Genomic DNA, 16332 nt, shown 5'->3' with positions numbered 1-16332 from the left:
AATACTCTCCACACCCAGACATAAGCCATTGAAGTGAAAGGCCTCCTCACCTGAAGCAAAGTTGCAATCATCGGCTCTAAATATCCCTTCAAAAGGAGCCGCCAACTCTCAAAAGCCAGGCTGCTAGACAGAAGTGATCTTCCTGATCTGAAAATACCAATCCCTGATGAAGTAACCCTGAGAGATGAACCAAGCAAATGGGTCCATCTACTGCAAGATGCAGAAGGTCTGCAAACCATGGCTGCCGCAGCCACTCAGGCACCACCAGAATCACCCTGCCCAAATGAGTTTCGATGTGCCGTAGTACCCAGCCTATGAATGACCATGAAGGAAACACGTTCAGCAAGAGGTGTGTCAGCCACGGTTGAACGAGAGCATCGATGCCCTCCGATCCGACCTCCTGTCTGCGATTGAGAAAACGATCTGTTTTCGCATTCGCCAGAGTTGCCATGGGGTCTATCACTGGTTTGCCCCACCTTGTTTGTAGCAAAGTGAAGGCTTCTGCTGAAACTCCCACTCCCCCGGATCCAAACGCTGTCTGCTGAGGAAGTCCGCTTCCATGTTGTCCACTCCGGCCACATGAGAAGCAGTTAGTCTCTCCAGATGTTTCTCCGCCCACAGGAACAGCTCCTGCGCTTCCAACGGCACTAGATAACTCTTCGTACCGCCCTGATGATTGATGTATGCTACTGTCATCGCATTATCTGAGAATATTCGCACTGATACTCCAAAGATTGAGTTGGCTTCAGATGACTCTTTGCGAGGTTCATTGCCCAGCCCGCACCCCCAGAAGTTGGAGCACACGCTGGACTGATCAACCACACTCTACTTCAGACTTCACTCAAATGAGCCAATCGTCCAGGTACAGGTGTACCAGGACGCCCTCCTTACTGAGAGCCGGCGCCACAACTACCATCCCTTTGTGAATATGCGTGGCGTCATCGCTAACCCAAAAGGAAGAGCTTTAAATTGGAAATGTTCTCCCAGAACATGAATCTCAGAAACTGGTGATGTTCGGGTCAAATAGAGATATGAAGATAGGCCTCTGACAGATCCAGGGATGCTAAAAACTCCCCTTTGCGGACGGCCACTATTACTGTGTGCAGTGACTCCATCTGAAACTGTGGCACTCGGAGGGCAGCATTCACCTTATGCAGATCGAGAACGGGCCGAAAGATCACTTCCTTCTTTGGCACCACGCAGTACACTGAATATCTGCCTTGCCCCCTCTCCTGAGGAGGCACCGGAACAATGATGTGAAGAAGCTGCAATTGCTGCAGCTTGTCCTGCACCACCTCCCGCTTCCTCTGGGAGACACAGCGGGAGACTACAAAGGCATCCCTCAGCGGCCGAGAAAATTCTAAGGCGTAACTGCTATACAGTGGAAAGTGTTCTAAACATCAAAATCACAGAACATATAGAAAGACATGGTTTAATGGAACAAAGTCAGCATGGCTTTACCCAGGGCAAGTCTTGCCTCACAAATCTGCTTCACTTTTTTGAAGGAGTTAATAAACATGTGGATAAAGGTGAACCGGTAGATATAGTATACTTGGATTTTCAGAAGGCTTTTGACAAAGTTCCTCATGAGAGGCTTCTAGGAAAAGTAAAAAGTCATGGGATAGGTGGTGATATCCTTTTGTGGATTGCAAACTGGCTAAAAGACAGGAAACAGAGAGTAGGATTAAATGGACAATTTTCTCAGTGGAAGGGAGTGGACAGTGGAGTGCCTCAGTGATCTGTATTGGGACCCTTACTTTTCAATATATTTAAAAATGATCTGGAAAGAAATACAAGTGAGATAATCAAATTTGCAGATGACACAAAATTGTTCAGAGTAGTTAAATCACAAGCAGATTGTGATAAATTGCAGGAAGACCTTGTGAGACTGGAAAATTGGGCATCCAAATGGCAGATTAAATTTAATGTGGATAAGTGCAAGGTGATGCATATAGGGAAAAATAACCCATGCTATAATTACACAATGTTGGGTTCCTTATTAGGTGCTACAACCCAAGAAAGAGATCTAGGTGTCATAGTGGATAACACATTGAAATCGTCGGTTCAGTGTGCTGCAGCAGTCAAAAAAGCAAACAGAATGTTGGGAATTATTAGAAAGGGAATGGTGGATAAAACGGAAAATGTCATAATGCCTCTGTATCGCTCCATGGTGAGACCGCACCTTGAATACTGTGTACAATTCTGTTCGCCGCATCTCAAAAAAGATATAATTGCGATGGAGAAGGTACAGAGAAGGGCTACCAAAATGATAATGGGAATGGAACAGTTACCCTATGAGGAAAGACTAAAGAGGTTAGGACTTTTCAGCTTGGAGAAGAGACGACTGAGGGGGGATATGATAGAGATGTTTAAAATCATGAGAGGTCTAGAACGGGTAGATGTGAATCGGTTATTTACTCTTTCGGATAGTAGAAAGATTAGGGGGCACTCCATGAAGTTAGCATAGGGCACATTTAAAACTAATCGGAGAAAGTTCTTTTTTACTCAACGCACAATTGAACTCTGGAATTTGTTGCCAGAGGATGTGGTTAGTGCAGTTAGTATAGCTGTGATTAAAAAAGGATTGGATAAGTTCTTGGAGGAGAAGTCCATTACCTGCTATTAAATTCACTTAGAGAATAGCCATTGTCATTAGCAATGGTAACATGGAATAGACTTAGTTTTGGGGTCCTTGCCAGGTTCTTATGGCCTGGATTGGCCACTGTTGGAAACAGGATGCTGGGCTTGATGGACCTTTGGTCTGACCCAGTATGGTATTTTCTTATGTTCTTATGTTCTTACCACCTCCAGGACCCACCGGTCCAACGTTATTCTGGTCTACTCATGTAAAAAAGAGAGAGCCTCCCTCCGATAGCCTCCTGAGAGGAGTGGATCCTCACACCTTCATTGTCCTACCTTACTTCTGCTCCCCCTTGGGACCTTCCATCCCTAGGGGACCTGTGCTTATTCCAAAAGAGCTGCAGTCTGCTCGAACTCTGATTCTATGAAGCTTGTGCAGGGGTTCTCCCTGCTCAAAATCTCCTGGCCTCCCGAAAGCAGGCTCACAGTGGAAAAGACTTCTTAGTACCCTTTCTGTCTTCAGGCAACTTATTGCCTTTTGACTCTACCAACTGCTTCATGAATTTGTCCAAATCCTCCCCATAGAGGAGCTTCCCCTGAAAGGGAGGTTCAACAGCTGGACCTTAGACCACACATTCACTGACCAATTTTGCAGCCACAAGAGCCTGCGCTCCACCACCGCTGAGACCATACTCCTGGCAGAAGTTCGACCTTGTCCGTACAGAGCATTGGCCACATAGGCCACTCTAAACGGGCCACTTGTGCTGCCTCAAATGCTGTTCCTGAACGCTTGTCATGCGCCTTCTGCACCCGGGACAAACAAGCTCTCTGCATTAGACTTCCGCACACCGCCTAGTTTAAATCATGGATGTGGGTTTGGAACATGTTAATTTATCCGAAATGAAATCATGAAAAGAAAAAATCCTTTGAAACCAGGAGCACCGGCAATACAAATATCAATATCAGAGAGGTCCCTGAGGCAACTGGGACGTGAAACGTGATCACGTTGGACCAAGCTCTGCTATCTCCTCAAAGGGAACGTATGCATTCAACCTGAACAGAGCGGAATTCCGCCATCTCAAGGGAAGTACTAAATACCGGTGAATACCTAATGTATTGAAAAGCTTTTACTTGCGATACAATATCGAGTTTTATTATAATTTTGAAAAAGACAAAAAAGAAAATTTGAAATTACGCACGACCAATGATTAAAAATGGCCCTTAAACAATATAACAAATGGAGCAGCAATGCCCAAGGATACTGCAGGGCGTTATGAAGGTCACATATGATATATAAGCATTTTTCTGGGTGTCAAGATTTTTGTACAGCATATAGCGCACGTTGCTAAGTTTGAAAGATATTTGTTGTTTGACGTCATTTTGAATATTTCAGTAGTAAAATCGTCAAAAACGTATAAAAGAGTACTTGTTTATCAGTTCAGGATATGTGCCAACTGCAAGAAAGGGTTACAGTAAAATATGTCCTTTTGTTTGTATCCCCCCCGCGCCTCCTTCAGCTTCCAACCCATGTCTTTCAAGCTTCATATACCCATTTTCTGGGCAATACCATGGCATAACCCCTGTATAGCAGTTCAAGAGAATGGATGTAGATTCATCCCTAACTTATAGCCCTGTGAAGAGTAGGTCCAAAGCTTTGCTACAAGCCTTCACACATGAACACTTTCGGTCCTTTTTTATTCAACTTTTTCTCTTCAACTGCAGTCAGCTAGCCTGTGATAGGCATGGATACTGAGAGGGAAAAACCACAGCCTTCTCAATCTAGCACCATAAAGCAGTAGGACAATGGTGCTCAACTCTGGTCCTCATAGCCCACAGATGGTACTGATTTTTAGAATATCCACAACTAGGGATGTGAATCGTTTTAGGACGATTAAAATTATCGTCCGATAATTTTAATATCGTCTTAAACCGTTATGGAACACAATACAATACAGATTCTAACGATTTATCGTTATAAATCGTTAGAATCGTGAGCCGGCACACTAAAACCCCCTAAAACCCACCCCCGACCCTTTAAATTAAATCCCCCACCCTCCCGAACCCCCCCCAAATAACTTAAATAACCTGCGGGTCCAGCGGCGGTCCGGAACGGCAGCGGTCCGGAACGGGCTCCTGCTCCTGCATCTTGTCGTCTTCGGCCGGCGCCATTTTCCAAAATGGCGCCGAAAAATGGCGGCGGCCATAGACGAAAAAGATTGGACGGCAGGAGGTCCTTCCGGACCCCCGCTGGACTTTTGGCAAGTCTCGTGGGGGTCAGGAGGCCCCCCACAAGCTGGCCAAAAGTTCCTGGAGGTCCAGCGGGGGTCAGGGAGCGATTTCCCGCCGCGAATCGTTTTCGTACGGAAAATGGCGCCGGCAGGAGATCGACTGCAGGAGGTCGTTCAGCGAGGGTTCCGGCGCCTCGCTGAACGACCTCCTGCAGTCGATCTCCTGCCGGCGCCATTTTCCGTACGGAAAATGGCGCTGGCCATACGCGTATGGCCGGCGCCATTTTCCGTACGAAAACGATTCGCGGCGGGAAATCGCTCCCTGACCCCCGCTGGACCTCCAGGAACTTTTGGCCAGCTTGTGGGGGGCCTCCTGACCCCCACGAGACTTGCCAAAAGTCCAGCGGGGGTCCGGAAGGACCTCCTGCCGTCCAATCTTTTTCGTCTATGGCCGCCGCCATTTTTCGGCGCCATTTTGGAAAATGGCGCCGGCCGAAGACGACAAGATGCAGGAGCAGGAGCCCGTTCCGGACCGCTGCCGTTCCGGACCGCCGCTGGACCCGCAGGTTATTTAAGTTATTTGGGGGTGGGGGATTTAATTTAAAGGGTTGGGGGTGGGTTTTAGGGGGTTTTAATGTGCCGGTTTTTCGATTTTTCGATTTTTTCGATTTTTTAACGATTTTTCACGATTTTTCACGATATTTTACCCCCCCAAACGGCAACAATACGATTCCCTCCCCCTCCCAGCCGAAATCGATCGTTAAGACGATCGAGGACACGATTCACATCCCTATCCACAACGAATATGCAAGAAACATGTTTACATATATTTGATCTAAGAACTAGACCGATCTACAAAATTTGGTTATCCTGAAAATCAGACTTGAGCGGGGGCCATGTTGGTCGATTGTGTAAACCACACTGACCTGGACAGAAACATGCTCTAAGCCTCCTGCCCAGTGTTTCCAGACCTAGCTGCCCACGATGTAGGAGATGAACCACCAGGTCACCCTTCTTCTGCTGCATCACCCTTCGTGTTCATTTTTTAAGCAATATCAAGTATTTTAATGTTAAAAAGTGCAATAAACAGAAATGATATGAGTAACTTCAGCATATATGTGACCATGCAGCAAATTATGACCATGTGTAATACGAAAGAGTGCTATTTTGGTATTATACAATCAACGGAAATGTTACCAGCTGTGCAGACATTTCCCGTAATCGGCTAGAACACTGTCTTATCCCTATTAAACCAAAGCCAGCTGGCTTCCCTCCAGTCAACAATCACAGACAGGCAATGCAATTTAAAGGGGTTAAGACTGCTGATGTATAATGTTGGCTATGAACAAGTGCTCTTATCACTCAACAAACTGCACTATCAATGATTTATAACAATGTACTAATACCCAAAATGACAGAGTACCTGCTTCAACTTTCTTGCCTTCCTTCAGCTGGTTAGCTACATGCTTGGGCAGCATAGCATACAGCAAGGTCTCCGTTTTCTTTTTTTCTATTTCTAAATTCCTTGAAAGGATCCTTAGCTCTTCCTTCTTTCTCTCTAGCTGGTTGGACAGCTCTATCTCTGCTAGCCTCTGCTGGTTCAGGAGGATGAGGTCTCGGGTTGTGTCATGTTGTGCAATGTCAGAAATGTGCATCTGGCGTTCTTCCAGCTCTTGTAAACTGCGGAGCTTTGGGGAACACAGGTATATCATGCATTGCATTGACTCCATCCAAGTCATTTGCCCTTATAGTAAAATAAATAAAACACGTTATTCGGGTTAGGTATTGTATTGCAGACTGGAATCTTAAAAACTGCTTTTCTTATTAAGCATGCTCTGTTTGTCTTGCTGGATTTTGTTTGGAAAAAGAAGTCCAGATATTCAGCCACGTGAGCCAAAGAAAGAAATCTTAGTTAAATACCTCTGAGTTTTAGCATGGGCTGTTTTTTCCATGATTCAGGCATCATTTCTCTTCGGGTTTTCAGAACAAATTGGCTGTTGATAAATTTGCGTATGCTGGAAATGGTGAACGTTACTTGTGGATGAATAATGGTGAAGTAGTCATCTATACTGATGTCCATCGTCTGTAAACCTGGGACATACTTTTGGATGTTTACTCCTGCCTGCTTCACCCTTAACTGCACAGAAGACAAACATTATACTGTATGTCAAACTACCAGAGAGGTCAATATTCAAAGGGTTTGTCTGGCTAACTTTTAGAGTTAGCCAGATAAATCTGAAGTTGAAAAAATGTTCCCTGCTCCCCAGCTACATTTTGTCTGGACAAATCGTTGCCCAGGCAAAATCTACAACAGATAAAAAGAGGCGCTGCTGGGGGCATTCCTGAGGCATAGTTTCACTTTGTCCAGATAACTTCAAATAAGATGGTCAGCCCAGCTGCATTTGGGTTGCATATCTGGATAAAGTTACAGTCAAAGGGGTCCGGATAACTATATCTGATGACAGCTGGCTGAATATCAACCTCTTGGATTAAATCTGAATTTTAAACAAACAATCAATCAAATATATAAATAACTAAAATAAGGCTCAAGTTGTATTCTGGAAGTCCATTAGTTGTTTTATCTCATTACTCTATCAATGATTGGCCCAGTCCCCAAACACGGACTTCCCCAGCTCTGGTGCAAATTCCAAGTTCCCCACAATTAGCATAAAAAAAAAATGTACCCAAAGGCCCTAACATTTCCAAGCCATCACCACTGGGTTAATTAATGGATGTTCCACTGCTCCTAATTTTGACTTCTTTTACACATGTAGAACACTCACTAATGAATAAGGCACTACAGTTTTGCATTCAGCACCATGCATGCTGAATTTCTCCAAGCTCAGTGGTACAGTATGTAACATGCCTTAGCTGACAAATGATATTATATAGTGGAATATCTGGAAACTCAACCCCTCTTAGGTCTCTCCTATGTATTAACTTACAAAACGTTATTCAGGTTCTCTCAGCTCTCAACACAAGGCCTAGATTGATAAAGCCACAACTTTTTATCATGAGAGGGGCCCAATATTACAGGGGGCAGTCCTGTTATATTTTACCCCATCCACAACAAAATATTGCAGCTGTATCGCCACTTTCATTTTCTCGCTACAAAAGTCCACGAGACCAATGCAGCTGGGGCCTAGTAAACACGCACTGGCAGCCCCCAATGCATGGGGTGCAATTGCTTTAAGGGCCATGCGGCCCAAAACAAAACTTACCCAAAAGTTCATAAAAAGCCATTAGGAGTCTTACTAGACCTCCACCCACCTCAGGGCTGCCATTCGAGATGGCCCTTCCCCAGAAAAAGTGTAAAAATAGATAAAAAGCATCGCGCGGTAATGTCCCACTTCCTTGCCCAAACCCATCCCCATTAAATCCAAAACCACCCGGTCCAATACCAACTCCCCCACCCCCACCCTCCTTTCCATTAAATAGAAAGCCAAGTAGAGTTCCCCTTCCCTGAAACTCCAAAATATACCGTGGGTGGCTACTGCCCCACCCCAGATCTCCAAAATGGTTCCAACTGGTCTTTACCCCTATCATATGAGGGTCAGCTCTTGGGGGTAGGGGGTTTGATTTAAAGGGGGGGTCTGGTATTGGACTATGGGGGTTGAATTTAATAGGGAAAGGTTTGGGCAGGGGATTGAGGCATCAGCATATGGTGCTTGCTATTTATTCTTACACTATTTTGGGGGGGACTGCCCTGGGGGTGGGCAGTAAGACCCCCGGTGGACTTTTTTTATTTGGGGGGGGGTGTTGTGTAAGGTCTCATTAGCCCTGCATGATATTGTTGCAATAGGGATATATCATATGATAAACACTGTTTAATGCACATTATAGCCCTATTGTGGCTTGATAAATCTTCCCCTAAATTTGAGAATAGCAGAATAGAATTGAACAAAGTCTCCCTTGCTTAACCAACAGAGTAACGTTTGCATTGGATTAGATTTGTGCAGGGGTAAAAATTTTGTTAAGTTTTTTGTTCTGTTTTGGATGGGGGGGTGTTCCCCTACGAGTTTCATTTCATTTACGGTAATGTTTATTTTGTTTCATTAGTTAAAAAAAAAAAAAAATGAAACAAGGCCTCTTGAGGCCTCCCATGCTCACCACTCATCCCACTTACTCAGAAAAATGCCAGGGCTAGGATCCTCCCCAGCCCCCACTTATCCAATCCAGGGGAATCTGCAGATGAGGCCTAGGCCAAAGTAGGTCACCACAACCTTGGCCGAGGTGCCTGAGTCATACTTGGGAGTAGACCACAGCACCTGCTTTGAGTTTCGGCCTAGGCCCGATGGATGTTTTTTTATTTTTTATATTTTTAAAACGAAATGAGATTCCAACAACATGTTGTCTGAATTTAAATCATTTCGTTTTGAAAACTACCCAAAATGAAATAGGAAATGAGACAAAATTTCCTATTTTGTTTCTTCTGAATGCCCATCCCTATGGGATATAACATTTTGGGAAGCAATGCATATCTACCATACACAGAGAGAGGAAGCATACACCACTTTTCCATACAGCCTTTAACTTTCTCCAGCATGTTAAGAATGTTAACTTTCATATAATTGGGATAGATCCCACAGGATGATTAGGCCCCAAGTACTTAATTTAACTATGTGCCCATCTCAGGGGAAAATGTCTCCTCCAAGACCCTTCTAAACTGTGACAGGTGGGGGATCCTCAAATTGGTCTAAACTAATCATAAGCTCTTAGATACTGGCAAGCATTTCATAAAGTTTCATTATTTCACTTAATGATTTTTTTGTGGATCGGTCACGAAAAGAAGAATATTATCCACAAACAAGCTAAATTTGACTTCTCGTGTATTGTGTTTATAGCTGTGTAAGGTTGTACATTTTGGGGTAATTTTCAAAAGGGATTTCCTCAGGTAAAACAGTGTTTTAAGAGAAGTGGTCTTTTACAAAATTGCCCACCCAATATGTGGGTAAACCTATGCATGTACAGTAAGTTCTGTTTGCACATAAGCTTACTCAGTCTGAGCAGAGATGCTCCAGAGGGTGGAGTTGAGTGGGGGCTTGGACTTAAGTGCATATTTTGTCCCATTTTACCAGATGCATACATATTTTTAGGAAAATTTTGTGCGCACTAAATAGAAGGTGTAATTTGTGTGGGGTAAATTTGGTGGGATCATTTTCAAAGTGGCCTTAGGTGCATAAGGCCGCTTTGAAAACTGGTGCATATGCATGTATTTGCAGCATAAGTTATGTGGGATGTGTGAAAATTACCCTTCCTGTAGGTAGGAGTTTTGATGTTAAGATAAACAAGAGCAGCAACATTGGCATCCTTGTCTAATTTCCCCTATTGACTAGTGTAAAGAGATCTGACACCCCTCCATTCACCTTTTATATAGATCCCTGAGGATCCTGAGTACTGATTTGAAACCACTGATTTGCACATTTATTCTGTTTTATTATTGAATTGCAAGTATAGGTTTCACTATTGCACAACCAACCAATCACTGATTCCTTTGATTTGTAATTTCCCCCATAGCTATCAGAAAAGTTCTGCTCATATCACACAAACAGTAGCTAAGTAGTAATGTATTAAGTTGCACAGAACTATCTGTCACACTCTGGCTCCCTGACACTCAATATAAATCCATATAATCCAGGTTAGGCACAACACTGACTTGCCTCTGAGAATATTGCAATGGAAAGGCAAGATAAAAAGCCACATGTGTGCATATCAGGCTAACAGCTGTCTAAGCACTATTTTTTCACAGGAGCCCAAAGGGACTTGTTAACCAGAGTTCATTTCTCTAATGAATGCAACTCACTACAACTTTAAAGTTAAGATTATGGCTCTTGATCAGAATCTGAGAAACATTTCTGTGAGTGTGTGAGTATAATCTACCTCATATCTATATGTATACACAAATTTATGTATTTGATATGTTGCTCTTTGTTGTTTTCTATGTAATCTGCCTTGTGCCTACCCATAGGAAAAAAGCGGAATATCAGATGTCTATAAATGAATACATATGAGAATAAAAAAGTCTACTCCTGTTTTACAGTAGCATCTCCAATGTCAGCTAGTATCTTTATAAAGGGTGATTTATCTTACTGCTTTGTCGAACACAATGTGAAAGGGAAAGGCGTTACAGAAGGCTCTCTCTTCCATCCACAGTCGCATGGGATACACAGGTTCAAAGGAATTCAGCAGGCTCCCTGCAACAGCAAGATCTCCAGTAACAAGAAAATAATGGTGAACACAGGGGAGGGGGGGGGGGCAACTTTATATTCAACTTCTGTAGAGAATAAAGAACATAAATATCTATGGGGACAAAAGGTATTTTTGCAGGCAATTTATATCATAAGAGCTTTAAAAGTACAATGATTAATGGAAGTGCATTCAGGCTGATTCATTGTCACCAAACTGGTCAGGATGAGATCATGCTGCAGTGGGTGCTAGAAATGATCTCATAGTTTTGAGCAGCTCCAGTGTCTCTTGTACTTAAAGCGTCTCGGAGTTTGTGTGGGGGGGAGGGGGGGCTGGAGAGAGATTGTTAAGAGTTAGCCTCTGGTGGCTTCTCCATTCGGAAATGTGGTTTGGGTTATAACTTTCTTTTCATCTTATGGCAAATAGATTGCAAAGCTGAGTGTTCAGACAGGCTTGCGCAAATGCAAGTGGAATGAGTTTCCCAGCAAAGATTGATCCCTTAGCAAATAAATCACGGCAGTTTTTATTGACGTCATTTTCATTTCCAAAGGAAAGCTTCTGGAGCCATGCACGTGGTTAGCTTTCATTTGGAAATACGTTGTTTTCCGCCCAAAATCTCCAGAAATCAGAGGGTTGAAGTAATTCCAAAATTAGCTCGTTATTTTCTTTGAAATGGGGGGGGGGGGGGTGTCTTATTAGTAGCTTGAGTTCCAAAATCATGAAACCTTTTCCAGATTTGGATACACAAAGATTATGGCTTCCAAATCTCAAAGCGGAACTGAACCTCCCTCCAGCTTCTCACAATCCTGCCCTTTTGTCAATATGCTCTTTATCGTGTTTCTCTGCCTACAGTGATCCCATACATCAAGGCATGTTCCTTACAAGAAAAAAAAAGTGACACAAAACCAGCCTATACTGTCCAGATCATTTCCAAGGCAGACACTTCCTGAACTGCAGCAGTCTGAGCACTGCTGTACGGCTGAGGTCAGTAGGTGGTCATGATCCTCCTGACAGAGGTCAGTAAATGAAGCCTGCTCACCTTTTCCAAATTTGACTACACTTCTCACAATGTCCCAGTAGGATTTCTTTAGTGTTCGGCCATGAGGCATGCTGGAACATTTTTCAGGTATGTCCACTTCCTATAACGAGAAATGCAAGTAATAATATGCCAGTCAATATTCTAGGTTTAGTTAGGGGAAGGGCATTTTTCATAATGTCTGTGGTGCTTGCAGGCCTGTGGGTACTTTGAACCTACAGTGCCTGCAAGCCTCTTTTCTGACCACAACTTCTTCACAGCAGGTCGGTGCTGGTAGGGAGGCCTTGATCTGCTTTTGAGGTGCAAAAGCGTGGATGCTAAAGCAGTGAAAAGTGAGCGCAGGGATTTCAAAATTACTTTGCCCAACCCAGCTCTTCCCTCAGTGTCACCTCTTTTTTATCCACAGAGGGCTAGGGGCAACTGTACCTAGCAAAGAATTCCTTTCAAGGTTGCCCTCTATCGGGCCGATACAGTAAAACCCGCGGGAGAGCCGGTGCTCTGAGGCGAGCGCCCGCTCTCCCAACGCGCGCCCAGGCCACTCTCCTGGGCGCACGATCAAGTATTTAAATGAGGGCCCGCGGTAAAAGGAGGCACTAGGGACACTAGCGCGTCCTTAGTGCCTCCTTTTTGACAGAAGCGGCGGCTGTCAGCGAGTTTGACAGCCGACGCTCAATTTTTCCAGCGTCGGTTCTCGAGCCCGCTAACAGCCACGAGTTCGGAAAATGGATGCTGGCATAATTGAGCGTCCGCCTTCCGACCCACAGGCCGCGGGCACATTTTACATTTTTTTTTTTTTAATTTTAAATTTTTTTTTAATTTTTGGGGCCTCCGACTTAATATCGCCTGGATATTAAGTCGGAGGGTGTACAGAAAAGCAGTTTTTTCTGCTTTTCTGTACACGTCCCCGGTGCCGGCTGAAATTAGCACCAGTCTTTGGGCAGGCATTAATTTTTGAAAGTAAAATGTGCGGCTTCGCACATAGTGTATAGTGTATAGTATAGTATAGTGTGCTCGTGCTAGCAGTTGGAGACGGATCTGACGTCAGCACGGGTACATATACCCCCACAGGAAGTGAAGCAATTCAGTAATTTCCGTCTCCAATGCAGTTTGGAGCTACCTCACGCTCGCTGAGCGTGTTTCCAAATTCTATCGACTAAAGTCATTGAAGAAATCTACTGAAGACGAGCCCCGCACTCCTGTGGTGATACCAGGCGGTCACTCACCCAGTTGAGTTTCCCGAGCTGACTTCCGTGGTCCCTCAGAGGTAAGAGCCTCAGTCCGGTGGCCGGTTCGCGGCAGGGACCCAGCCCCCGAGTGAGAAGGGCTCGGGCGTGGCTTGGCCCCCGAGCGGTTCGGGCACGGCCTAGAGGCAACCTCGGTCCCGGCGTGGACTTGGCCCCCAAGCGGTTCGGGCGCGGCCTAGAGGCAACGGGTGCACTTCCTTAAGCGCGGCGGTGAAGGTATTCCCCTCTCCCCCTGCAGCTGGAGACCGCCCGGGTCGCAGCCGGGAAGCGCCGAAGACAAGGTAAGGCGTACATCTTTACTTGGTCGCCGAGGAAGTGTGGACTGACTGGGCTTGCCTACGAGGCCGCCCACCTGGGAGGTCGCCATTTTTGCCTGCCTACTTCTCTTTTCTAATTAAGCGCTTTTGCTTGCTAAACGCTCACACGATAGGCGCACGTTGTTAGCGCACGCGATAGGCGCACATTGTTAGTGCACGCGATAGGCGCACATTGTTAGGCTAAGACGCTCGCTTATAGGCGCACATTTATAAGACGCACGTTTATAGGCGCACGTTTATAAGACGCCCGCTATAGGCGCACATTTCTAAGACGCCCTCATAGGCGCCCTCATAGGCGCACTGCTTATAAGATGCCCGTTCATAGGCGCACTGTTTATACGACGCCTGCTATAGGCGCACGTTATAAGATGCCCGTTCATAGGCACACTGTTTATAAGACGCCAGTTTATAGGCGCACTGTTTATAAGACACCTGTTTATAGGCGCACTGTTTATAAGACGCCCGCTGTAGGCGCACGTTGATAAGACGCCCATTCTAGGCGCATGCTGTTGAGCGCCCGTGTTAGGCGCACATCGTAGGATGCCACCGCATTTAAAGCAAATGGAACATAAGAATGCCTCTGCGTCCGCAGAGCCGGCACCCCCAGAATCAGGCATGAACGCTCTAAGCCTCTGTTCAGCATGCAACCTTAGAGCTACACAGAGCGAGGAAGCAGACTCCCTATGCGCCCAATGTGAGGAAGCCATGGCAGTTCCAGGACAAGACCGGTCCCAGCCTAGCGGTTCCTCGGGGACCACACCGGACTTCGCAGGCCATGGCGAGCAGCCAGGGAATCCGAGAGTCCTGGTACCCCTGCGGCCAGATCTGGCTTCGCTTTCCTGGGTGGAATTATTCAAGGGGATTCACGCCTTTGTCCAGATGCAGTCTGCTCCTCGGATGGGTCTTTCCGTCCCGGTGGATCCAGCCCCTGGACCCTCGAGACCTAGGCGCAGCCACTCACCACCCGACAGCCCCAATCATGGGGATTCGGATTATTCACAGGTAAGTGAGGAGCCCCCCGAAGAGAATGAACTTCCCTGTGAGATAGAACCATATCGGACCATGAGACGCTTCTTTCGGAGAGAAGATCTGCCAGGCCTGGTCTCACAATGCTTATCGGAGCTGGCCATTCCGGGCCAGGACCCCTCAGGGATTCCTGTACAGAACCCTCTGCTAGAGGGCCTGCGCCAAATGGCTCACCACTTTCCCCTCCTACAAGCAGCACAGCAGCTAATCGAGCTGGAATGGAAGGCACCGGAGGCCTCATTCAAAGGGGGTCGGGCCTTGTCAGGCATGTACCCTCTAGATCCGACATCCAAGGAATTGCTGGCGTGCCCCAGGGTAGACGCCATAATTAATGCAATCGTGAAACGCACCACCATTCCGGTGGAGGGGGGAGCGGCTCTCAAGGATGCACATGACCGGCGCATGGACACCATTTTGAAACAAGCTTTTGAGGTAGCAGCCATGTTTCTTCGAATCGCGACTTGCTGCACCGTGGTGACGCGCTCCTGTTTATCACAGGCAAGAAACAACACCCCGGGAGAAGACATGGAATCGGCTCTCGCATTTCTCACAGACGCAGCCTCCGACCTCGTCCATACGGCAGCCAAGGGAGTGTCCTCCTCAGTGGCAGCCAGGAGACAGCTTTGGCTACGCAATTGGGCGGCCGACTCGTCCTCCAAGACTCGACTCACAAGAATGCCCTTTAAGGGTTCACTACTGTTCAGCAGCGACCTTGAGAATTGGGCTACTAAATGGGGTGCCTCTCCGTTACCCCGTCTACCAGAAGACAGGTCAAGGAGGAGCCAGCGTCCTGTTTCCAGACCATCCAGAGGTAGAAACTCGCAGCGCTTCAACCCTTACAGTTCTCGCTATCAAGCACCTCGTTCTCAGGCCAGGAATCAGCCCTTTCGGGCTAAGCACACCAAGAAGAGAACCGGCCCGGGTTCTGGCCCCGGCTGTAACCCACAATGACAATCAGCCGACCCATCCGAGGGTAGCAGCCATAGGGGGCAGGCTAACCCTCTTCTACCGCAGGTGGGTCGAGATCACTTCGGACCAGTGGGTCCTCACCATCATCCGGGAAGAATATTACCTGGATTTCTTTCGGCTTCCGCCAAACAAGTTTGTGGAATTTCCTTGTTCGCCACTCAAGACAGCGGCACTAGAAGTGACCTTACAGAGGCTCCTGGCCCTAAGAGCCATAATCCCAGTACCTGCGGAAGAGGTAACATCTGGGCATTATTCCATTTATTTCATAGTACCCAAGAAAGAGGGCACCTTCAGGCCCGTCCTGGACCTCAAGTCAGTCAATCGACACCTACGGGTCCCCAGCTTTCGCATGGAAACTCTACAGTCTGTCAAGAACTCAGTACAGCCAGGGGAGTTCCTCACCTCCCTAGATCTGTCAGAAGCCTACCTGCATATCCCAATCCATCGGGATCACCAGCGCTATTTACGCTTCAAAGTCCTAAATCAGCACTTCCAGTTCCGGGCTTTACCCTTCGGGTTAGCCACCACGCCGCGGATCTTTACCAAGGTAATAGTAGTAGTGGCAGTGGCACTCAGGAAGGAAGGAATCCTCGTCCATCCCTACCTGGACGATTGGCTGATCAGGGCAAAGTCACCGGAGGAGAGTCACCGGGCAACCAACAGAGTTATAGCTCTTCTGGAAAGCCTAGGATGAGTAGTCAACATAAAGAAGAGTTCCCTGCAGCCATCCCAGTTGCTGGAATACC

At 46.4% G+C, this 16332-nt stretch overlaps 1 protein-coding gene across 2 annotated transcripts in view; it reads right to left on the bottom strand.

Annotated features, from left to right (window-relative positions):
* The window catches only part of LOC115091516 (guanylate cyclase soluble subunit beta-2-like), a 143222-nt gene that overhangs the window by 55069 nt on the left and 71821 nt on the right, over nucleotides 1-16332 (bottom strand). For both annotated transcript variants that reach the window (XM_029601721.1, XM_029601720.1), the window contains 4 exons: nucleotides 12034-12133; nucleotides 10899-11002; nucleotides 6729-6945; nucleotides 6232-6552 (listed from right to left, as the gene is read on the bottom strand). In XM_029601721.1, the coding sequence (XP_029457581.1) occupies nucleotides 6232-6552; nucleotides 6729-6945; nucleotides 10899-11002; nucleotides 12034-12133 (742 nt within the window). The remainder of the gene's footprint in view (nucleotides 1-6231; nucleotides 6553-6728; nucleotides 6946-10898; nucleotides 11003-12033; nucleotides 12134-16332) is intronic.

Source organism: Rhinatrema bivittatum, chromosome 5 (assembly GCF_901001135.1).
Source record: "Rhinatrema bivittatum chromosome 5, aRhiBiv1.1, whole genome shotgun sequence".
NCBI classification, from domain to species: domain Eukaryota; kingdom Metazoa; phylum Chordata; class Amphibia; order Gymnophiona; family Rhinatrematidae; genus Rhinatrema; species Rhinatrema bivittatum.
The sequence above is the reverse complement of the archived record's forward strand: the minus strand, read 5'-3'. Positions and strand labels throughout refer to the sequence as shown.